A 24,951-nucleotide genomic window follows, 5' to 3' on the forward strand; every position below is an offset into this window, starting at 1 on the left:
CTTCCTCCCATGTGCTGGGATTAAAGGTGTGAGCCACCATGTCCCCATCCCCCCCCCCTTTCTTTGAGACAGAGCCTTGTCATGTAGTTCAGACTGGCTGAATCTCAGTATGCAGCACCAGCTGGCCTACCTTGAACTCATGATCCTCCTGCCTCACTATCCTAGGTACCGGGATTACAAGGGTATCTTTTTATTTTTTTAAGATTTATTTTTTATTTGTTAGAGACAGAGAGGGAGAGAAAGTGGGGATTGGGCATGCCAGGGCCTCTCTCTAGCCACTGCAAACTCCAGACACATGCGCTACCATGTGCATGTGGCTTATGTAAGACCTGGAGAATTGAACCTGGGTCCTTAGACTTCGCAGGCAAGCACCTTAACCATTAAGCCATGTCTCCAGCCATCTTTTTTTTTTTTTAAACAGGGTCTCATGTACCCCAAGTTGGCCTTAAACTCGCTATGTGGGTGAGGATGACCTTGAACTCCTGATCCTCCAGCTGCCACCTCCCAAGAGCTGAGAATATAGGCACACACCACTGCACCCAGCCTATTTCCTTTCAGTGAGATAGGTCTTGCTGTGTTGCCCAGGCTGCCCATCGCTGTGTTATCGCTTCTGTGTGCACACGAGCCATCCTCCTGCCTCAGCCTGTTGGGAAGCTGGGACTACAGGTGAAAACTGGCCCCAGGTTTGAGAGGAGTTTCAGGCTGTACTCGTCTCAAGTAGTTAGGGGTGTGATCACAGCCGGCCTTTCCTGAGCCTAGAGGCTTCTCCCAGCCGTGCATGGTTTTAGTAGAACACCCTTTCCTTTCGAAAACGGCAGTTGTTCAAAACAGCACAAAAGGCCTTTCTGGCCTCACAACTGTCCTAGCTGGGACACTCTCTAAAAGGGCTCACCTGAGCCAGGTGTAGTGGCACACACTTTTAATCCCAGTACTAGGGAAGCAGAAGTAAGAGGATCGCTGTGACTACATAGTGAATTCCAGGTCAGCCTGGGCTAGAGTGAGACCCTACCTCACCCCCCAAAAAAAGGGCTCACCTGATTAGATCAGGACCCCCCCACACACACACCATCTCCCAGCCTTCTCTCTCCGATAAAATCCGATCTTGGAAGTGACATTCCCCTTGGACTCGCAAGTTCCAGCTGGGGACACCTGGGAAGGAATCCAGGAGCAACTTAGACATGATGTCCTTCAACCAGTGGATGTGTAACAGGGTGTTAGGGGTCCAGGAAAGTCCTTGAACCCCAAACTCTACATTTGTTTCTAACTTTAATCAAAGAATTGAATAAAAAAGAAGACTGAGGTGCTGGAGAGATGGTTTAGCAGTTAAGGCACATGCCTGCAAAGCCTAAGGACCCAGGTTTGATTCTCCAGATCCCATGTAAGCCAGATGCACATGGTGGCACATGCATCTGGAGTTCATTTTCAGTGGCTAGAGGCCCTGGTGTGCCCATTCTCTCTCTGTCTGTCTCTAATAAATAAATTTAAAAAAAGAAGACTGAGAAAGACAACTATTGAATTATTATATTTATTAAGGGAAGTGCAGAGCTAAGGAAAGGCACCCACATGGCTAGAGATCACCTGTGGAGGGCCTGGAAAAACCGCGGAAAGAGAAGAGAGAAAAGAAAGTTCAAGGAGCTCCTGCCATGTGGGGAGTAGGAGAGGTAAATGAGTGCATGTGGAGAGTAAGGGCTAGGGGGTCCTCCTGGCTCCATCCCAGGTCCAGCTGAGAGAAAATCTCACCCTCAGCTGGAAGTTCCCAAGTGGGCAGAGAGCCTGCCCTCCCCTTGTAGAGGTATTTATAACCTTATAGTGGTGGGCAATCTTCCAGATCCAAAGGGGCAGTTGGTTAGTTAGGGCTACGGGCTGTCTAGGAAGAGGCTAGCCCTGACACCAAATTCCAGGGGCTGAACTTGACCAACCACAATGTCTAAATCCTATGAACAACCTCCCTCCCAGGAGGGGCCCAGGTTGTTTGTGGAAAAACAGGTTTAGGGAACTAGGCAAGAGATAAGAAGTCAGATCATCTTTGATTCAGGCAAGTGCAGACTCTTCTGCCTTTTTGACCTTCCAGGGTCTAATCTCCCTCTCAGATGGAGAGGAATTTTCTTGGTGTACACAATGTAAGGACATGGCAAAGCTCACTGTTTTCTTTGCTGACATCAGCATCATCACGTCTTCAGCTTTAGAAGCTTCAGCACAAGGCCTTCTGCTACATTTGAGAATGGAAAGAGTCAAACATGACTGGTCTTATCTGGCCATTATAAACTATGTACATTATTAAGAAAGGTAATAGGGATTGGGGACATGGCTTAGTAGGGAAAGTGCTTGTCTTTGGTTGAAGATACCTTCTTCTTTTTTTTTTTTTTTAAAAAAAAAGAATTTTATTTTATTACTTATTTGAGAGAGAAAGAGAGAGAGAGGCAGATAGAGAGAATGGGCACACCATGGCTTTCAGCCACCACAAACAAACTCCAGATGAATGTGCTACCTTGTGCATCTGGCTTATGTGGGTCCTGTGGAATTGAACTTGGGTACTTAGGCTTCACAAGCAAGTGCCTTAACTGCTAAGCCATCTCTCCAGCGCGCAGATACCTTTTTGTTGCTGGCACAAAGCACCAGACCAGAAGCAGCTTGTGGGAGGAAAGGGTTTATTTCGGTTTACAGACTTGAGGGGAAGATCCATGAAGGCAGGGAAAATGACGACATGAGCAGAGGCTGGACGTCACTGCTGTCACAGCAGATGATCACTGCAGCATGAGAGTGAACCAAACACTGGCAAGAAGGAACTGACTATTAATACCCATAAGTGTGCCTTCCAACAACGCGCCTCCTGAGTAGGGACCCAATTTTCTACTTGTCATCAGCTGGGGATCAAGCATTGAGAACACACAAGTTTACAGGGGACATCTAACTCAACCCACCACACCATGAAAACACAAGGTCCTCAGTTAGGCCCTGTGGTAGTTTGAGTGAATGTGAATGTATGTCCCCCATAACCTCAGGTGTTTCTGATTTAGCTTGCAATTTGAGTCCCCTGATGTTCAAGAGGTACATTGCTGGGGGTGGATCTTGTAGGCCAGTTCTAAGTGGGCGGATAGAGAGCCAAGTTTGAGCTCTGGTTATTCGTATTGGCTGGCTGTTTGGTGGTGTCTTTCTGTAGTGTGGCTATGGAAGTGAGCCAGTTTCTTCCACAATTCATGATGTTTTCTCCCAGAATCTGTAAGTCTGACATAAACCCTTTCATCCCGTAAGCTGTTTCTGGTCAGGGGTTTGTCCCTGCAATGACAAAGTAACTGCAATACATTCTCAAAGTCCAAGTAAAAATGAGGGCATGATGACATGGATTTATAATCCTAGTGTGGGTGAGGTAGACAGGAGAATCTTTGCGGTTTGCTAGACAGCCAGTCTAGCCTAATTAGTGAACTCCAGGTCAGTGAGAGTCCTGTCTTAACAAACAAACAATTGGTGGTGGATGATGTTCTGGAGGAGTTACACCTGAGGTTGTCTTCTAGCTTCCACTCCACACGCACATGTACCTACACACACAGGCATTAATAAAGAAAGGTAGTGTACAACACTACAGGTGTATGAAAATGTGATAATGAAATCCATTATTTTGTCCACTAAAAACATTAATCAAAAAGTAAACATTTTTCCAGGCACGGCGGCACACATGTCTATGCTCCCAGCACTTGGGCAGCTGAGGGAAGGAGGACTAAATGGGCTGAATAAGTGGCTTAGCAGTTAAGGCTCTTGCTTGCAAAGCCTAAGGACCCATGCTCTACTCTCCAGATCCCACATTAGCCAGACACACAAAGGTAAGGCAAGTGTGAGGTCACACATGCCCATTAGGTGGCAGAAGCGTCTGGGGTTTGATTTCAGTGGCTGAGGCCCACCTGACACCTTTTGCTTATGTGGGTTCTGGGTCATTCATCCTGGGCCTTCAGCTTCCCAAGTAAGCACCTTAACTGCTAAGCCATCTCTGCAGCACGAGAAACAGATTTAACCATGTAATTTTTATGGTTGCTTCTAACCTCCATATCAAATGATGGGAAATCTCTATACTATGGGATTAGAAATTAGCCTTTCTGCAAACGTTCATGTTTTTTAGTACACTAATTCAATTTCTAGCAAACACACACACAAACACACAACACACACCACTTGCAGAAGCAAAAACTTGAAAAAAATTAATGAAAGTCAAGGAGAATGAGAGGCTAGGGCTGGAACCATGCATGCCATCCTACCATGAGTGAGATTACACTGAGAATGGAGTAGAGTGAAGGGAGATCTCCCAGCACTGAGACTCCATTGAGAGTGGAGTAGAATGCAGTGAGATCTCCCAGCACTGAGACTGCATTGAGAGTGGAGTGGAGTGAAGTGAGATCTCCCAGCACTGAGACTCCATTGAGAGTGGAGTGGAGTGAAGGGAGATCTCCCAGCACTGAGACTGCATAGAGAGTGGAGTAGAGTGAAGGGAGATCTCCCAGCACTGAGACTGCATTGAGAGTGGAGTGGAATGCAGTGAGATCTCCCAGCACTGAGACTGCATTGAGAGTGGAGTGAAGAGAGATCTCCCAGCACTGAGACTGCATTGAGAGTGGAGTAGAATGCAGTGAGATCTCCCAGCACTGAGACTGCATTTAGAATGGAGTGGAGTGAAGAGAGATCTCCTCACACTGAGACTGCATTGAGAATGGAGTGGAGTGAAGAGAGATCTCCTCACACTGGGACTGCATTGAGAATGGAGTAGAGTGAAGAGATATCTCCTCACACTGGGACTGCATTGAGAGTGGAGTGAAGGGAGATCTTGTTTACATTATCTTGGGTCTTCAGCAGGAATTTTCAGGAATACCTGGTGTTCCTGAAACACCATCAGTAACAAACCTCACTGGGCCAGTTTTTGTTTGGTGGTAACATTTGCTTCTACAATGATCAGATGTATTAGTCAGTATTTAATGAAGAGATGGATCACAATGGAAATTTCCATAAGCATTTAGTAGAACTTTTTGCTAGTAACTGCCGATTATCTCCTAGGGAGTAAAACAAGAAGTGGTCAGCATTGGGGAGCAGCAGATATAGATAAGGTCCTCCAGAACATTTCAGGGACTTGCTTCCTGGGGTGCAGGTATATTTGCGGCAGCCGATTGGATGGCAGAGATGATGTTTGAGTTGTGTTGCTCTTGTTTGAACCAGATGTCCCTCATAAGCTCATGTGTTCTGCATGCTTGGTCCTCAGCTAGTGACAATTTGGGAGGTGGAACATTACTGAAGGAGGTGTGTTGTTGGGGAAGGCTTAGGGATGTTGCAGACAGCTCCCCTTTGCCATAGTTTGACTCACTTTCCAGGTGCTGTTTTCCACATGCTGTGGCAGAGGTGATGTCCAGCCTCTGCTCAGGCCATGCTTTCCCCTGCCATCACGGGGCTTCCCTTGGAGTCTGTAAGCCAGAATGAACCCTTTCCTCCCATGAGCTGCTTTTGGTTAGTGTTTTGGTCCAGCAATGAGAAAGTAACTGCAACATGTGGGAAGTGGGATGGCAAGAGGAAACTGCCTGTTGGAGTGTTGGTGCCACTCACCTGAAAGCCAGCTGAAGTACTGATGCTACTCAGTGGTAGCTAGTCTCAGGGGTATAGCACTGCAACTTGCAACTTGCCAGAACGTGAGTAGCTTGGGGACTAACATACCCCAGGACGCGGGGGAGCACACGGGAAACAGGAAGCCCCCTCTGGGCCAGAGACCTGTACTCACAAAGCTTAATGTTGTACTACCTGCTGTCAGAGAAACGTTTACTGGGCCAGCTGGGCACCTCACGGCAGAGCAAAAAAGGGTGGATTTGGAAAGAGGCCGTAAATGGATCAGATTGTTCACACACACACACCTTTCTCTATACATTTGAACTTCTGGATCACAATGAAACAACTGTATTCTCAGCTAACATGACACAGCTCTTCTTCAAGTCAGTGACAAAGTCCTCATTTTCTCCCAGATGAGGACACACAAAATCCCAGTCATTGTACCCTTCCTGCTGTATTATTTCCCAAACTCAGTCCTGGTCTACTGAAATTTCTAAAGGGTATGAGTGCTTGCTAGTCCTACTTCTCGTTGTTGCTCCTGTAGTTTTCCATTAAACCTTACTTTAAAAAAATATTTATTTGTGAGTAGGGGAGGAATTGAGAGTGACAGGGCCTCTTGCTGCTGTAAATGCATTCCAGACACATGCACCACTTTGTGCATCTGGCTTTATGTGGGTACTGGGGGTTTGAACCTGGGCTGAAGGTAGACTTTTGCAAGCAAGAGCCTTTAATCACTGAGCAATCATCCCAGCCCTAACATTTTTTCTTCCCTCCCTCCCCCTCCTTCCCTCCCTTCTTCCCTCCTTCCCTCTCTCTCTTTCTTTCTTTCTAAATATTGGATGTATTTGTGAGGGAGAGAGAGGGAGGGAGAGAGACAGAGAGCGAGAGAAATGGGCATATCAGGACTACTGCAAACTCCAGAGGCATGCACCACTTTGTGCATCAGGCATCATGTGGGTATTGAGTAATCAAATCCAGACCAACTGACTTTGCAAGCAAGCATCTTTAATCACTGAACCATTTCTCCATCCTCTGAATGGTTTCTCTTGGCCATAAAAGAACTAAAAGGCATCCCACACCTTCCAGTGACTTCTTGGCCAAGGAGGTCCCCTATGCCCCTAAAACATTACATGCCTGGGACAGAAAGAAGTCATCAGTGGAGATAAATAACAGGGGACACTGCTAACCTTAAGTTAGGCCAGCCAGACCAAATGAGCCAGTGAGTGCAATAGTGGCATGTATTTTATGAGAGAAGTCAACTGCTCTCTAATTGGACTGTAGGCTCACTCCATGGGAGGGAATACATGCCTGATACTGAAAATCTATGATGGGGGAGATCATGAGACCTAGGGGTGTAATGTCTGCTGATGTCAGGATAAATGTATATTATGCTCATAAAACTGCCTGGTAAGCACTTCTCTTAATGTTTATACCCATATATAAATGCTGCTCTCACTTTTGGTTAGAAAGCTTCTGTTTTCAGATGGCAGTGCCCTTGGGGTGACTCAGAAGGCACCATAGTGCTGAGAAGAAGTGACAGAGGAGTGCTCAGCACTGAAACCTTTCTGTCACACCTTCCAATGCACTCTCCCAGACACAAAATGGCCTGGATATCCATGACTTCTCAGTTGCTGGCACTACCTACATGAGAACCTCATAATAGGAGGAAAAGATGATGACATAAAAATAAAAGAGAGAGTAATTGAGAGGAGGGAATATGATGGAGAGTGGAGTTGTGAAAGGGAAAGTGATGAGGGGGAGGGAATTATCATGGTTTATTGTCTATAATTACAGAAGTTGTGAATAAAAAAATTTTTAAAGGCATCCCAGAGGATCTATTAGATTCCAGACATAATTATCCTTGGATCTGTGATGCATCAGTAATCCGATTTTTCCTTTGAATTGTATTAATTATCCCATTTTTATGCCTTCTGGTACAGTGGTAGAAGGAACCACAAGGGACCAGAAAGCCACTTCATTTCTAGTTGGATTGCTCCATAGCTGTGTCTCCCAGTGGGAGAGTACCTTTTGGGGATAAGACCTCCAAACTAGTAGAGCTTAAGCTGCCATGGTGGGAAACTAGAGAGTGGGTGGTTGGGTGTAGCAAGGAGGACTATCCCCACTCCCTCGACTTGATTTCTAGGCCCTGTTGTTTGGCTATGGAGACAGAGCCTTGCAGTGGTCATCTATTCAAAGTACATACTATATGCATTATGCACAATCTTTCAGAATAATTATCCTTTGAGGCAAGATCTTTCTATATGGCCTACATTGGCCTTGAACTCAAACCAAATGCTATGATAATAGGTGTGTCCTACCATGCCCCACTTTCCATGCTACTTTACAATTAGGTCAGCTGTTCATGAGTGATGGAATGTATAGTAAAAGCAGTTTTTTCCAAAGACAAGAATGAACTTATGTATGTTCTATGTTATGAAATTTGTTCCTGATCATAAATAGTATTGATGCTGTGTGATGTGCCATGACCATAAGGAATACTGGGAGTTCACAGATGGTGTGGAGCGTCATGGCGGTGAGTGAGGCATGCTGGGAGTCCACAGATGGTGTGGAGCGTCATGGCGGTGAGTGAGGCATGCTGGGAGTCCACGGATGGTGTGGAGCGTCATGGCGGTGAGTGAGGCATGCTGGGAGTCCACGGATGGTGTGGAGCGTCATGGCGGTGAGTGAGGCATGCTGGGAGTCCACGGATGGTGTGGAGCGTCATGGCGGTGAGTGAGGCATGCTGGGAGTCCACGGATGGTGTGGAGCGTCATGGCGGTGAGTGAGGCATGCTGGGAGTCCACGGATGGTGTGGAGCGTCATGGCGGTGAGTGAGGCATGCTGGGAGTCCATGGATGGTGTGGAGCGTCATGACGTTGGGTGAGGCATGCTGGGAGTCCACGGATGGTGTGGAGCGTCATGGCGGCGAGTGAGGCATGCTGGGAGTCCACAGATGGTGTGGAGCGTCATGGCGGTGAGTGAGGCATGCTGGGAGTCCACGGATGGTGTGGAGCGTCATGACGTGAGTGAGGCATGCTGGGAGTATATGGATGGTTCTGTAGGCAAAATCATCAGAGGCTGGGAAATCAAGTCCACAAGTAGATTAAGGGAGTACTGATCTCTGCTCTGTCTGTGATAGAAGATAAGGGAAATAATCCTCCTAAGGTTAGGTGGCTGGCTGGTTCAACCAAGGAACTGTGCTGGATTGCGGCTCTGTGTTGGTTTCTGCTATTTTCAGAATAGACAGTAACATGATTCAGGTCAGCCTTGGGAAAGGTCCATGTTTCTGGGCCATTCATAATCTTGATTTACCATTGTGCCCACTTAAGTTATAGGCATAGTAAGTAGTGGAGCAGAAAATATTCTGATATTCATGGATAATGTGGTTTGGTCCACCTGGTTTTTAAGGACCTATACTCAAAGAGAGGTAGAAATCTCCTCACAGTGTTAGCCATTCTGAGAAGTCTTTACACATACCTGTTCCAAAGACATCTCTGTCATCAGTTTCCAGTCCTGTTCCTTCCCCCTCCCGCATGACCTACTTAAATCACTGGCAAAAGTTCAACAAGTCAATGCAGCCCCGTGCTCCTGGAATTCTTTATTCTCAGTGGACGCCTGCCTGTGTGCCCACTGGGAAAACTTCCTTCTGTGCCTCCTGTAGCATCACCTCTATGTGGGGCTGTGTGTTATGTTGGCTGGGTGTCCATTTTCAGGCAGTACCAGCATATGATATAGAATCAACATAAACCAAGCTGAGTCTTTTCTCTCAGGGTAGCACATGTGATAATCTTCAGGGAGGAACTGAAGGCCTTGGCTTGGAGAGGAGGAAATGCTTCCTAGAGGAGTGTGAGCCACCTGTTCATTCAAGTCCTCATTCCTTCCCGATCTGCCTGGGCATGGTCTCTTAGATGATTGTTTCTACTCAGTGATAAAATGCCATGTGTCCGGGATGGGGAGATGGCTTAGTGGTTAAGGCTCTTGCCTGCAAAACCAAAGGACCCAGGTTCCATTCCTCAGGACCAGAAGCCAGATGCACAAGAGGGTGCATGAGTTTGTTTACAACGGCTAGAAGCCCTGATGCGCCCCTTCTCTCTCTCTCTCTCAAACAAAGAAAAATAAAATATTTAAAAAATGCCATGTATCCATCCCGCCTAATGACTATCCAGGGAATAAAACACTGGCCTTGGTAGAAAGTCTGGGCTGGATGGTCATCTGAGGGCTCCCCTTGGGCTTTCCGGGTTTCCCAAGAACCAATGACAATACAGAAGCCATTTCTCAAAGAGAATGTAGTCAGTGATGTCCTCCAACATTCAAAAAGTTTGTCCTTATTACTAAAGCTTTCCTGTTTTTCAACACTTTGAGATACTATTATATCTATTGCATCCTGAGCTAAAAATGCACGAATACTGTTTTGTTGTCTATGTCTGCCCTGGCTAAATACATGATTTATGAAGGTGAAGTTCTTGCTTGTTTTTGTTTGTTTTTTTCACTGGCATATCTCAAGAGCCTAGAATAGGTGCGTAGGAGCTGTTTTATAGAGACTTCTGGATAAATAAAGTTAAGAAAACATCAATGAGTGAATGAATCAAACATAACCTAGGCTCAGTACTGTGGTCATCCAGAACTTGATATTTTAGAATATAATGTCCATTCCAGACACTTATCGTTAACCATGCCATCCAGCCTTTCTAGGCCTCTGCTTCCTCGTTTATAAAATTAGGTAGTTATATATTCATCCAATTAAAATATGTCGACGAGGGCCTGGAAGGTTGGCTTAGTGGTTAAGGCATTTGCCTGCAAAGCCAAAGGACCTCGGTTCATTCCCAAGAACCCACGTAAGCCAGATGCACAAGGTGGTTCATGCGTCTGGAGTTCGTTTGCACTGGCTGGAGGTCCTGGCACGGCCATTCTCTTTCTCTGCCTCTCTATCTCAAATAAATAAACATAAAAAACTATTTAAAATTTTAAAAATGAAAAAAACTCCGTCAACGAGGTACAGATGCGCCCATGGGGAAATCTGACAGCTTCAAAACTCCCGCCTCTTCCAAGCCCCCGCCCACCCAGCCTGCCTATCTTTAGCCCACGTTGTGCACAGGCCCTACCGCAAGCGGAAGCCCCGCCTCTCCTGCCTCAGGCTCCGCCCCCGTCCAGAGGAAGCTCCGCCTCCCCGAGCTGCTGCCATCCAATGGCCAAGATACACGGCTAGGGGAACCCGAGGAAGCTTTAGGTGTCCTGCTGGCGCCTGACCGGAGTCGGCAATTCCGTTGGTCCTGAGCAGTCACTTCCCGGCGCTGCCGCCAAGACACGGATCACGGGCTATTCCCACATTACCCTCCGAGGCTCGGGAGAGGCTCCTGAGCCCAGGGCGCCTCACTCCCGAGGAGCCATGGGGCTTCGCCCCGCCCGCGGTATTCTGGGAGTTGTAGTTCTCCTTTCCCAGTGGCTTCGGGATGGACGCGAGCTAAGGTCACACGTGACTACGAGCCCCAGAAGCCCGCGCGAGTACGAGGTCACGTGGCGCCCGAGGACGCGAGCTGGTGGGCGGGGCCGGCCGGTGCTCCGCGGCTGTCAGTGACCCTGGGAGCCGGCGGGGCGGCCTCGGGGATCCCCGGAGAACCCCGCCATGGTCCGCGCGGGCGCCGTGGGCACGCATCTGCCCGCGTCGGGCTTGGACATCTTTGGCGACCTGAGGAAGATGAACAAACGGCAGGTAAATGGGGGCGCGCACCCCGCGGTGTGGCCGGGCGGGAGGCAGGCTGGGCAGTCGGAGCTGCAGCCCGCCGTGCTGGGCTGCCCGAGGCCCTGGGTTCGGATGCTGCGGGGTCACATGTGCGTACGCGTGTTTGCATCCCTGCAGGGGCGCGAGGCGGGACGGGCGCGGGAGCCGGGAGTGGGGACTATGTCAGAAACCGGGGTGCCCGCCCGGGGTGCGCCGGCGGGGGCGAGGAGGGACGGGGCTGCAGTGGGAGCGACAGTTGTCCACCGCCCGGGGAACTGGAGCGGGGGGGTGTGTGTGCGGTGGAGTGACCGGGACATGCGCGGCGCGAAAGGATTTTGACAGCTGGGAGCTGTCCAGTGATGTCCCTAAGCACTTTCTTCTCGGGGCTGGCTTCTGCGGCTGGCGTGCGTCAGGACTCTGTGTGAAGACGCCGGTGCCCGGCACTTTGGACCAAAACGCTTCCCGGAAGTCTTCCCTAACTTTCTCTCGGTCCCATCATTTTTTGTAGCACCGTGCATATAGAGGGGTTAGTCGTCAGGGTGGAGGGTTGAGGCTCTTTTCTCACTGCCCTGGAGGAGGACCTCTGAAACGAACGTTCCCTCTTGACCCTTCCCCTTCGCCTGCTACGACTGGTCATCTGTCTCACGGCCCTCGGTCATTACCTCTTCAGTCCAGGGCAAGAGTGAGTGGGGACTGAAAGCTCTTTCCGCCAGGAAAAAAAAAATGTGATTGCTTTAGCAATTTAGGCAGAGAACTAGGGGGAATCTGTAACGCCCCAATATAATATTAAGATACTGCTGCTATTAATATGTTGTGCTAGGAAAAAATGGGCCCTTTTTTTGAAGGGGGTTTTAGTGTCTTTGAAAAATTAATTTTCATGATTTTGATGGCCTTTGCTTTCATTTGCTCTGTCATGTTGGGGCACAGGGTGATGTGCATGGCAGAGCACAATGTATTCGTTAGGGCACATGTTCTAGCTTCCTCTCCCCCCCCCCCCCCGCCTACCTCTTCCAAGAGGGCAACCATATGGGGCAGTTTGGGGACTTGGATTTCATTAACTGTGCTTAGGATCCTGTCGTGTCTCTGTTGTGTGCATGGCTGGAAGCTCCTGCGGCCTGCGGATGAAGAGGAGTGGTAGTATAGCCTGACACACTGACAGCTGAGGTCCTGAGGTCTGGTGTTGCCCCCAGGAAGAACCAGGAAGACACAGCAGCTTTGTTTTAAAATTTAGAGTATTGGCTAGATCGTTAAGCTGCTTGGTAGTACTTACTGATTACTAATGACTCTCATTGAAGGCTATTAGAGAAGGCTTCTGGTGAGTGTGTCAGTCTCAGTCTCTTACCTGGTTTACTCTTTGGACAACTTGGAGTTTCCCACTGTCAGTGATGTCAGCAGCAAGAAGTGCTTATTTACTTAGTCTTCTAATTAAAATTCAGAAGCTCAAATATACCTTTCATTATTATAATTTTTTGGAGGTATGGTCTCACTGTAGCCCAGGCTGACCTGCAACTCACTGTGTGGTCCCAGGCTGGCCACATGATCCTTCTACTGCCTCCCAAGTGCTGGGATTAAAGGCATGTGTCACTATGCTTATGGCCTGCCTTTCATTATTTAAAAAAAAGTTTTTTTCTTTTTACTTGTATTGTTTTCTTTCCTTCTTCAAAACAGAATCCCTTGATACCTTCTCAGGCCTGCTTGTGCCACCAGCCTTACAATAATGACTCCCCCCCCCCCATTACTGTTAAGTAAGAGCCACATGCAGGACAAGAGCTCTTTGTTTCTGCAGTGAGGAAAAGGGGAAGAAATACAGCCACTGGCATTTCTGCTGCTCTAGCCGCAATCGGGTTTGAGATGTTTGCATAATGCTCATTGAAGGTGGCTATGGGAGAGGGTGTGTGCTCAGCTCTAGACTCTACTGGGGTAATTACATGCTGAGCTAAAAATTAGTAACATCAAGACACAGTGAAATGGGATGGTGTATATTTCAGATCCCACACAGCTTATCAGTATTTTGGTCAGGATCATGTCTGTAGATTCCTGGATGCCAAACCTAGGCCAAGATTGTGGGTGCCTTAAAGGCAGGGGGTGCATGTATGACCTGTGGTTTTTCAGTGTGTTTGATGATTAGGTTTTGGTGTATTTGGCCACATTCTTAGTAGATAGATGTCTTTATCAAAAGATTTGAAGGAATTGATTGTGAACTTTTCAAGCTTAGAAAATCATACTGAAAAATATGTTTTTAGTTCAAGGTCCTTAATAGCTAAGCTGCAAGATTTTATAATTTACTTCTATCAAGATGGGGCCTGGTGGTCTGAAAAACATCTAAAAATGGCAGCCTTTGTTCAGAAACATGGTTTGGGGCTTTCCCAGGCAGATCTGTAGTTCATTATGAAACAGCGGTTGTTTATCAAGTTCCCTAAGTCAAACAGAGTGGGGGAAGGCTTTGAACAGGGGACAGCTTCTGTTTCGGCTGACATGGCCTGCACGGCTACTGACTTTAGAAGAAGTGGTTGAATGGTTCCAGTTTTGTTTTCCGCTGTCCTCAGAATATAATGCTAGTTTCTTAGTTTGCTATAGACACAAGAACCAAGTAGTTATAAAAGATGGCATGTGGATTTAGTATTGAATTGTATTTATTTTTCTCTTTTCATTGGTCACACCAAAATATTGTGACATCTTTTTTTGTTTTCCATATGTATGTTTATGTGTGTGTGATCCTAGGTGATTCTAGGTTCTGTCAACTTGATGAGCAATACAAACCATCACAGTATGTATGTGGGCACATGTGTGGGTGTTGCATGCACATATGTCAGTGTGTGTGGAAACCAGAGGGCATGCCATGTACCTCTTTTTCAATAATGCTTCTCACTGGCCTGCAGCTCCCCACGTACGCTAGACTGGCAGGCCGCTGAGCTCCAGAGATCTCCCTCCGTCTGTCTCCTGGCGCTGGGATTGCAGACCCAGACCACCGTGCCCGACACTTACAGGGCTCTGGGGAGCTAAATCAGTTCTCGTGTTGGCAATGCCAGCGCTTTACCAACTGATTCATCTCCCCAGCCCCTTAACAGTTACTCTAATGTGTTTTTTATGTTCCCACTTTCAGCAGAATCCTTCATAACTGCTTTCACATAGTTGTAACGTTGGCAAGAGATGTTTTGGAACTCTGTTTTCTTGTGTTACATCATGTCAGAATATGTTTATGTCTTACCACTCTTCAAAGTGACTATGTTAATGGACACGCAATATTCTGTCAGGTGTCACGTTCTTTCAATACCCTTTTCTGTAATGTTTTGGGACTAATGAATGCTCATTGTAGGAATTTTGGGGGAGCAAACCCATGACTAGTAATGGTGCCACCCTCATGTTGCTCTCATCTTCTTCTCTTTGCCATTGGTAGAGAGCCTACTGCAGCTGACATCTTTGTACTCAACATATATTAAGTGTTTGGTATTAAAGGTCGTCTCTCTTTTTTTTTTTTTTTTTCATTTTGAGATAGGGTTTCACTCTAGCCCAGGCTGACTTTGAACTCACTCTGTAGGCCAGGCTGGCCTTGAACTCATGGCAGTTCTACCTCAGCCTCCCAGGTTCTGGGATTAAAGGTGTGTGCCACCAAATCCAGCTTGAAGTTCTTTATGCGTTATTTGAAATCTTGAGGTAGTCTGCCATTTTATGTTCAGTCATTTCTGTATTGTTCATTTATTTTCTTTCTCACATTACCAGCCAGAATTCCCTATCTGCTTTTATTTTTTTTATCTTTTATTTATTTAGTTAGTTAGGTTTTGGTTTTTTGAGGTAGGGTCTCTTGTGGTGACCTGATGGGGCTCCGCCAGTGACTTGGATTGAGAGTAATGGTGGTGACACTAGAGAGAACTGAACACATCCTGGAAATGTCAGTGTAAAACGTGAGTGTTGATGGATGTGTGCCACTCACTGAGATGGGCTCCTGGTGAAGGAAGTTCAGTTCTGACGTGGAGAACTCGAGTTACTGTTAAAGACAGCCACGTGAAATTCAGGCAGTTGGGGTCTTGGAACCGGGAAGTGAGTGCATTGGTGCAGCAGACAGCCTTGGAGGTCAGGTGAGGGAGGCGCCGGCGGGAAGACAGGAGAGTGTTCCGAGAGTGGACCTGCACATTTATTAATTACTCATGGGGCAGAAACTCTCCAGACACTTGGCTGTGAAGAAGAGACATGCCTACACGGCAGGTACTGTGAAGTTTCACTGGACCGTGGGGCCAAGGGGTAGTTTAGGTGAGCTCATGATAGCCAGGCCAGACCGTCAGGGTAGACCCAGGCTCTGTGTGTGGGGATGTGTGGGCCGATGCCAAGCTGAGCCGTGTGTGACGGGTCGAGGCTCTGGCTAGGTAGCAGAACCCTTTAGGTCAGGTTTAAACATGGCGCTGGGGAATCCTGGAGCTGTTAGTATAGACCTCCACCCCAAACTTCCTGTCAGTGAAAGAGCGAGGATATTTGGAATACTTTATCCCATGGAGAAGAGTTGAAATACTACCTACCTATGTGCTAACCTCACATGGTTGTGAGGGTTTTGAGCGTATCCTCAGCCCGGGTTGGGGATTCCTGCCGTCGTTCTCACTCTGGGCCTCACCCTTGTCGTTGCAGCTCTACTACCAGGTGCTGAACTTCGCCATGATCGTGTCTTCTGCGCTCATGATCTGGAAGGGCTTGATCGTGCTCACAGGCAGCGAGAGTCCCATCGTGGTGGTGCTCAGGTGCGTCCGGAAGCTGCTCTTCCTGGCACACTGCACTTCCAGACTGAGGCGCCAGGGTGCCTTGTGTGACAACCAGTATGACAGCTCGTTTCAGATTTCAACCCGTATTTGTTGAGAATGCCTCGTTTGTGTTTTTATCCTGCATTCAACGAAAAATGTTGTCTTTTTTCAGTAGAAATCTTAGAGCTTTAAAGTACGTAACTGACAAGTTAGAAAAATGATATTGCTGCATTATTGGTACACAAGTGATCTTTAAACCTAATGAATTTAAAATTTAAGCTTATACCTGCTCAGTAGCTGGGGTGTGTCTCCAGGCCTCCCAGGGGCCTGCCACAGTTCCAGATTCTTCTGTGTCGGCATGGGTGGCCGCCATCTAGAGACTTGTGCTCTAAAGTAGCTTAGTCTTCAGAGAACAAATATTGTCAGCTTAACATCGGGTACCCATCAGGTCATCCAAGGTGGGAACCTTAAGTCTGTTTGCAAGCAAATGGCCATGTTTGGGAGCAGGCACTTCAGGACGCCATCTGTCTAGCACGTCTGAGATCCCTGAGTCTCTTTGTTAGAGGGATAGAGCTACTTTTCCTATAAGGGTGTGGGGGGGCCTACTGTGAGCCGTCACTTGGGTAGTCACAGCTGGCCAGTGCAGGAGCCAAGGCCACAATGCAGGGCTTCTGCTCCCAAACCAATGTCCTTTCCCTCTGCTGTCAAGACATGTACCCATGTCTACCCTTCCTCAGGCACCCTATGTGATTGGCACACTTGAGTTTTCCTCAATGTAGAGGCCTGAGGAAGCATAGCTCACAGCAGAGCCAAGGGGTTCCTGACTCAGTAGTGTTACAAGTGTTCCAGGAGTGCCCTGGGGTCTTGTGGATAGGTTAGGAGGGAAGGGGACCAGGCTCCTGGGATCTGGGCACCACAGCCTGTTCCAGCTGCAGTAGCTCTTTTATGTGGTTATTCTTTCTGGTCAGAATTCATTTGAATGAATAACCTTAAGGATTTTTTTTTAAAGGAGTGGGCTTTACATGTAGTTCTATGGTAAAGCATGTATGTAGCATATTTCGGACCTAAGCATTGGAGGAGGATGAAGAGAAAGGAGGAGGTGTGAAAATCTCAGGTCTAGATGGGCCTGCTCAGAGAGCCCAAGGGCCAGCAGGGCCAAGTCACAGTATTTACCAGGTCGCCTGGTTCCCCTCCTTATGTCTCTCACAGTGTTGTGTAAATTATACCTTACAGAAAGCATAACATATAGAGACATTTTAAAAATCATCCTTTACAATTCTAACGCAGTTTGGATTGAGAACATAAGCTGTTGATGTCCCTCAGGGCTGTGTGGGCTTGGGGAAACCCTAACCATGGAGGAAGGGAAAAGTTAATCTGATACAGGTTAGTGAGACTTTGAGGAGAATTGCTTTCCTGGTAGGCCAGGCCATGACCATTGAGGCGGGATATCAGTGTGGTCTTAGTGCCGCTGAGACTTGTACAGGAAGTCCTCTCCTTGCTGCAGCCCTGCTGTGGACCAAGACAGGTCTGTACAATGCTAACCCACAATATGCTGGGAGTTGTGTTGAAGGATAGACAGTTTCCATACACTGCCTTCCCACAGGCTGTTGGGAGTTGTGTTGAAGGATAGACAGTTTCCATACACCGCCTTCCCACAGGCTGTTGGGAGTTGTGTTGAAGGATAGACAGTTTCCATACACTGCCTTCCCACAGGGTGTTGGGAATTGTGTTGAAGGATAGACAGTTTCCATACACCTCCTTCCCACAGGGTGTTGGGAGTTGTGTTGAAGGATAGACAGTTTCCATACACTGCCTTCCCACTGGGTGTTGGGAATTGTGTTGAAGGATAGACAGTTTCCATACACTGCCTTCCCACTGGGTGTTGGGAATTGTGTTGAAGGATAGACAGTTTCCATACACCTCCTTCCCACAGGGTGTTGGGAGTTGTGTTGAAGGATAGACAGTTTCCATACACCTCCTTCCCACAGGGTGTTGGGAGTTGTGTTGAAGGATAGACAGTTTCCATACACCTCCTTCCCACAGGGTGTTGGGAGTTGTGTTGAAGGATAGACAGTTTCCACACACTGCCTTCCCACAGGGTGTTGGGAGTTGTGTTGAAGGATAGACAGTTTCCACACACTACCCTTCACAGGCTGTTGGGAATTGTATTGAAGGATAGACAGTTTCCATATACCGCCTTCTTACAGGCTGTTGGGAATTGTGTTGAAGGATAGACAGTTTCCATACACAGCCTTCCAACAGGCTGTTGGGAGTTGTGTTGAAGGATAGACAGTTTCCATACACTGCCTTCCCACTGGGTGTTGGGAGTTGTGTTGAAGGATAGACAGTTTCTATACACTGCCTTCCCACTGGGTGTTGGGAGTTGTGTTGAAGGATAGACAGTTTCCATACACCGCCTTCCCACTGGGTGTTGGGAGTTGTGTTGAAGGATAGACTGTTTCCATACACCACCCTCCCACAGGCTGTTAGGAGTTGTGTTGAAGAAGAGATGAAAAGAAGTTAAACATTTTAGCTGAAGTTTCTTAAATAATAATAAAGCCCTAAAGCCTATCTCATTTTCAGAAAACACAAAAGATTCTATGATGGGAGGCCATGGTTTGTTTGTGTTTGCCTGTCACTTCTTGAACAAGTTCTGGGATGTCAGGGGTGCTGGGGTGTGCTGTGATGTGAAGACAGATTGGGTGTTAGGATATGCTGTGAGGTGAGGACAGATGGTGTTCTCTGTTCAAGGACTGGGGCAAATGACTGCACCAGCTTGAGCAGTGTCTGGGTCTGCCAGGGCCTTTGCCATACTTACATCCCAGTAGGATCCATTTTCTTTTCCACTCTTTGTTCATCATTGAGCCTGTGGGGAAGCACCATGACTGGTAGAATAACTGTCTTTGGACTGCATGCAACACTGATGGTGTCTTTGTATTTCTTTGCAGTGGCAGTATGGAGCCGGCCTTTCACAGGGGGGACCTGCTGTTCCTCACAAACTTCCGGGAAGACCCCATCAGAGCTGGTGAAATAGTTGTTTTTAAGGTTGAAGGACGAGACATTCCAATAGTTCACAGAGTAATCAAAGTTCATGAAAAGTAAAGAGGTTTTACTTGTTTTTATTTAGTCTTTGTACATTTTGGTGGATGGTTTTAATGAGTAACTGAAAAATAGCAAGAACACTGGGTTGTGTTCCTTTTCGGCCTTTTACTTGGGTGGGGTGACTTTGGACTAGCACCTGATGCCATCTGTAAACCTGTGGTAACTCAGGGTGCTCATGAGAACTAGTGAACTGATACTCCCTCAAACTGCTGCACACATGCAAGGGAGGTGCATTTTACTAGCTATGTGATGGGGCCTCAGAGCAGTCTAATCTCACCGTCACAGAGAATTGATGATTTTGATAGGAGAATTACTTATATATAATAAAGCAAGCTGCTTCTCTGTGTCACCAAAATGGCATTTTCAGCAGTACCACTAGCCCTAGGTAGGAAAACACTCCTTTCCCCAGTGCCTGTTGTGGGTTGGTCACGACGTAGCCTGTATGAATTCTCCCCCTACAGAGCTGTGCCTCTCTTAAATGCCAGTGAGTGCTTATTAAGACCTCAATAAGTCTGAATTGTTTCTTAGAACCCAAGCATTTAATTCCAGCTCAGATACCCGAAAGCATCCATGAGAGAATAAAAATGTTACATTTTATATATTTGGTGTATATATTCCCCCAACTTTTGTGCAGCTTGCTATAGAGCTACTTAATGACTTATAGAATTAAATTTAGACATGTTTATCTGCTTTAAATAATAGTACTACTGTGTGTGTGAGAGAGAGAAGGGGGGGCATAGAGGGGGATGGAAGGAGACAGAATTTAAATTGATAACTCATGGTGCTAGATTCTCATTCACTGCTTCCCTGTGCTTTCTGAAGATGCTGACATTTAAAATACTCTATCACACTGTCTGTTACAACAGTCCAGTTTCAGTGTGTGCTGACACACAGGCCCTGTTCTAATGATGACATGATGTCCCTTGTTAATCCTCTGAGGAAGAAACATGCTCAGGATGATTTATCAGCTCTCTCACCTGACTGAAGAAGAATTTCTGATGATGAAAAAATGTCCCGAGTTGAGCAAGCAATGATTATTTGCTGTAACTTGTACCAAGGGCTTTTAGCCTCTTGATTTCCTATGTCAGCATAGGTTCAAATCAGCTTCCTCTTTTTTTTCTTTTTTTCTTTTTTTTTTTTTTTTTTTTGGTTTTTCGAGGTAGGGTCTCACTCTGGTCCAGGCTGACCTGGAATTAACTCTGTAGTCTCAGGGTCTCAGGGTGGCCTTGAACTCACGGTGATCCTCCTACCTCTGCCTTCCGAGTGCTGGGATTAAAGGCGTGCGCCACCACGCCCGGCTAGCTTCCTCTTTTTGTCGTGGTTTCAAACGTTTGTGGCCTTTAAATATTTGGTCTCACTATAGGCATGAGACACTGTGCCCAGCTCTGAGTATTTGGTCTTACTGTGATGGTTCATCTTTTCATTTGTCTGTCTGAGAGACTGCCCTCTTTATTGCTCTGTAATGCTACAATTTTGTGCTTCTGATACCAAGTTTAGAATGAGTACCAGTTTAGTATCTTTAACAGGAACCCTACCTACCTGCTTGATATGCTGGTTTCACCCCACTTGGGACTATTTCCTTCCAAAGGGGTTTTTATACCACTGTACTTGGTGGTGAAGGAACTGCGGCATCAGCAGTTTGCTGTTTGGTGAGGACGAGCTTGAGGACAGGGAATAGCCCAGGTACATTGTAGGCACCCTGGGCGCAGGCCAGCTTGGTCTGGCCCCGTGTGCGTGTTGGAGTGCATGGACACACAAGCCATACCGACAGACTTGTTGGTGCACACCAAGAGGGAATGGAGACAGTTCAGGTCCAGCACAGGTGGTTAAGTCAGCTCATGTCCTGACTTCTGGCCCAGTCTGACTGAAACAAGCGTGGAAGAAAGTGGGCTGTGAACCTGAGAGATCTTGCCCTCTGGTGAGTGACACTGATGCTCTTGTTTTCACATTTAAAAAGGAAGTTAGGTACCAGACTTTTCTTCATGTCAAGACTGCATGAGAGATGTGACTGTCATGCGGGCTGGGATGGCTCATCACTTTCCAGTGCCATGGTGTTTTGCTGTGCATGTTGTTTGTCAGGGTTACTTGGGTGTTTTGGAATTTATGTCTACAAAGTTGTTATGAGCTTAGTGCTTCTGTTGGACGGTCATGTGTAAGTGATCATCCGAGACCAAAGGAAGGTCAAGGAGCTTTGTCTCTCGGAGGCTCACATCTGACTGTGGTGACTGGGCTAGACTAATATTTTTTTTAATGATGCTGTGCTGAAAATGATTTCTGAGAGGACGTCATTCTGCTTTCCAGAGATAATGGAGACGTCAAGTTTCTGACGAAAGGAGACAATAATGAAGTTGATGACAGAGGCTTGTATAAAGAAGGCCAGAACTGGCTGGAAAAGAAGGACGTGGTGGGCCGAGCGCGAGGGTGAGCTTCAGCATTGAGTTACAGAGGCGCCCCTCGGGCCAGGCAGGGCTTCGGGAGGAAGACACCCAGGTACCAGCCAACAGAGTCATCTGCTAGGGAGGTGCCACGTCAGGAGCGTTCCGAACAGTGCTGGATCGTTCTGTGAAGTGAGCCTAAAACATGCAGAAAGCCCTGCAGTCTGACACGGACTCTGAGTGCCTCGTCGACATCCTGGGCTTAATTCTGTGTCAGGATAACTCCTCACCCAGAGATCAGTTATTTTTGGATTTTAAATACCAGTGACCTACTAGAGATGGCCCCTGCTTAGCATTTCAGAGAATGTTCTGGACTCTGCCTAGCAGATGTGTGTGTGTGTACCTGACACACTATTCTCCTAGAAGGTGCTGAGTCTTCATACTGCTTCTAGAGACGGCCCCTGCTTAGCAGTCCATCTGCCTGACAGACATGTGGTGCACAGTCGCTCACTGACACCAACAAGAAGGGGCAGTAGCCTCTGGGTCAGGTCCATGTTCCTCTTTACAGAGCTGACTGCCGTGCTGTTGGGAACCGTAAATCTCATTAAGTTAGCTGCTCTGAGAGTCATTTGCACTATTTCCTTCTGTTTTCCACATTTCAAGTTTTAGGATGAATCTCTCTCTCTCTCTTTGAGGCAAGCCCAACAGACTGGCCTTTTTTTTTTTTTTAAATATGTGTGTGTGTGAGCAAGAGAATTGGCACACCAGAGCCTCCAGCCACTGCAGTCAGTTTCAGATGTGCGCCCCCTTGTGCTCATGTGTGACCTTGCACACTTGCATCACTGTGCATCTGGTTATGTGGGACCTGGAGAGTTGAACATGAGTCCTTAGGCTTCACAGGCGAGCATCTTAACCACTAAGCCATCTCTCTAGACCGTATCTCTTTTGTATTATGAAAGAGAGAGAGGTAGAAAGAGAGAGACTTGATGTTCCAGGGCCTCCAGCCACTGCATTCTGCCACCATCTTGTGCACATGTACAACTCAGCACACTTGCATCACCTTGTGCATCTGGCTTATGTGGGACATGGAGAGTCGAACATGGGTCCTTGAAGCTTCACAAGCAAGCACCTTAACTGCTAAGCCATCTCTCCAGCTTGAATCTCTCTCTTCTCTTCTTTTTTTAAAAATACTTTATTTAGTTGAGAGAGATAGAAAGAGGCAGAAAGATAGAATGGGTGCACCAGGGCCTCTAGCCACTGCAAACAAGCCCAGACACATGTGCCATCTTGTATATCTGGCATTACATGGGTACTCAGGTTCTTAGGTTTTGCAGGCAAGTGCCTTTACCACTGAGCCATTTCTTCTACCCTATGATGAATCTCTTAATGCATGATTATTTCAACCAGGAGTTTGGATCAATAAGTCACACCAAAAACTAGTGAAAGAGCTTTTTCTCCTCTCTCAGTGACCCTTGTCAGCAGTGTTTTCTTACTGTCTCAGTCTCATGAGACAGGCAAGATGGCTACCACTTGTCCAGGCGTTTCATATCAGGTAAGACCTCTTCGCAAGTCATTACCCATTTTCTTTCTGCTGCGCTTGCAGTTGAGTCTCTGCAGAGACATGAGGAGGATTTCTGGCTGGCTGGGTCTGTGTCTCTGACTGCGGGCAGGAGAGAGGCTGGAACTACCAGCTGTTGACTGGGGACACCATGGGTGTGACCCCATTTCCCATTAGCACAGACTCGGGCAGCCTGGTTGCCCATTGATACTGATGTTTTCAGGATACTCATTGGCTCTGCTCCTTCCTCCCCAGATTAGCATCACTTTTGAGAAGTTGTAGGACTCAGGTTTCTATCCACTGCCCAATCAACTCATTTGTTACATCCGAAAAGCCCTGGCATGAAATGCGATTCTTCTAGTGATACTCCACGTGCTTTCAAGCTCGTGTGTACTCCCTTCTCTCAGAGAATATGCATACTTTGCCTTTTTAAAGCCCTGCTTCACAGTGGTGTCTACATAGGCCTCCTAAAAAAGAGCTGCATTTGTGAGAGTTGCTTATTCTGTGTATATCAACGGTTCAACTAATTATTTTAATTGTAAAAATGAAGAAAAGTAGCCTTGCTAGCTTAAGTCCTGGGCCAGCTTAGCCCTGCCCCGGCTCTGAGCTCCAGTGTGCGTTCCTCATCAAGCCGCTGGGGACAGGAGTAAGACGCTACCCTGCAGCCCTGGGAAGGTTGACTTAGAGTTGTCAGATGTTGCTATTATATTTTAAATTTTATATTTCTTTTTATCCCGTTACTCAGGTTCTTACCGTACGTGGGTATGGTCACCATCATCATGAATGACTACCCGAAGTTCAAGGTAGGAACCCGTCTGTCTGCAGTTGCACCACATTGAGCCACTGGAGCTGTGCACCCATCTGTACAGAAGCAGTTGATGTGAAATGTTTTGCCAGCAATTTTTTTGCAGGTTTTTTTTCACTTAAATCATTAACATTTTAATTATTTGAAGTAGTTCCTTTTATCTGTTATGTTCTGAAATAGTACTCATGTGGTCATTGCTCCCCATGGGAGGTTTTTAACAAAGAAGGACGTAAAAAAACCAGTTACGTTTATCTACCAATCTCAGCAGAAATAGCATCTCTATTAAAAAAAAAAATCACCTGAAAGACAATAGGAAACCTACTTAGGAGTTTGTTCTGCATCACTGGCCTTGCCGGGTGTTTGATCCTGAGACCATTGGTGTATTTTTGGCTCTTTAGCCAATGTGGCATTGAACAGCTCATTGCAGAACAAGGCATGTGGGAGGGAGGTCATTTCATCGCACCCTCGAGTCCGCCACTGAACAGACTTCGTCTGAATACACTCATGGGCCGCATGCTGTGTAGGCCTGGCGGTAATTTTCCACTGTGCTTTCTTTACAGTACGCTCTTCTGGCTGTGATGGGCGCATATGTGTTACTGAAACGTGAATCCTAACATGAGAAGCTGTGCCTGGGACCAGATTGAAATGAATTCTGTTGAAAAAGAGAAAAGCTAATATATTTGAAATGTTCCACTTTCTGTATAAAAGGAAACCATGTGGAGATGTTTTTGTCTTGTCCAAATAAATGATTCATCAGTAAAGATGGTTTTCTTTTGTGGACTCTGATTGGAACTGGTGCTGGTGGTAGAGGGGACGAGGCATTGTCCTCATGGTTCAGTTACAGTGCCTGAGCTTCAGAATAAAACTCGTAGCTCGGTATGATTCCTCTGAGAGAAGACTTTAAAGGAGATGGCTTTGTTTATTACATTCAATAAATTAATAAAGTCTACAACCTTTCAGAAGGAAAGGATCTAATATACTTGTCTTTTTTGTTTTTTGTGGTACAACACACCTTGGGGCACTTGGAGAAGTAGTGAGTTATAAAAGCAGTGTGTGCACCTTTGAAAACCTAAAACTACAGAAGAGTGAAG

At 46.9% G+C, this 24,951-nt stretch overlaps 1 protein-coding gene across 2 annotated transcripts; it reads left to right on the forward strand.

Annotated features, from left to right (window-relative positions):
• Positions 1-11,125: 11,125 nt before the first annotated feature.
• Positions 11,126-24,621, forward strand: Sec11c (SEC11 homolog C, signal peptidase complex subunit). Of its 2 annotated transcripts, XM_004654780.3 has the most exons (6): positions 11,126-11,284; positions 15,911-16,020; positions 18,969-19,118; positions 21,424-21,543; positions 23,801-23,858; positions 24,421-24,621. In XM_004654780.3, the coding sequence occupies exons 1-6, from the start codon at positions 11,198-11,200 to the stop codon at positions 24,472-24,474; spliced, it is 579 nt and encodes a 192-aa protein (XP_004654837.1). In that variant the 5' UTR covers positions 11,126-11,197; the 3' UTR covers positions 24,475-24,621. The 2 variants fall into 2 exon arrangements, with proteins under 2 accessions (XP_004654837.1, XP_044990506.1); XM_045134571.1 differs by lacking the exon at positions 21,424-21,543.
• The last annotated feature ends 330 nt before the right edge of the window (positions 24,622-24,951 follow it).

Source organism: Jaculus jaculus, chromosome 15 (genome assembly GCF_020740685.1).
Source record: "Jaculus jaculus isolate mJacJac1 chromosome 15, mJacJac1.mat.Y.cur, whole genome shotgun sequence".
NCBI classification, from domain to species: Eukaryota; Metazoa; Chordata; class Mammalia; order Rodentia; family Dipodidae; genus Jaculus; species Jaculus jaculus.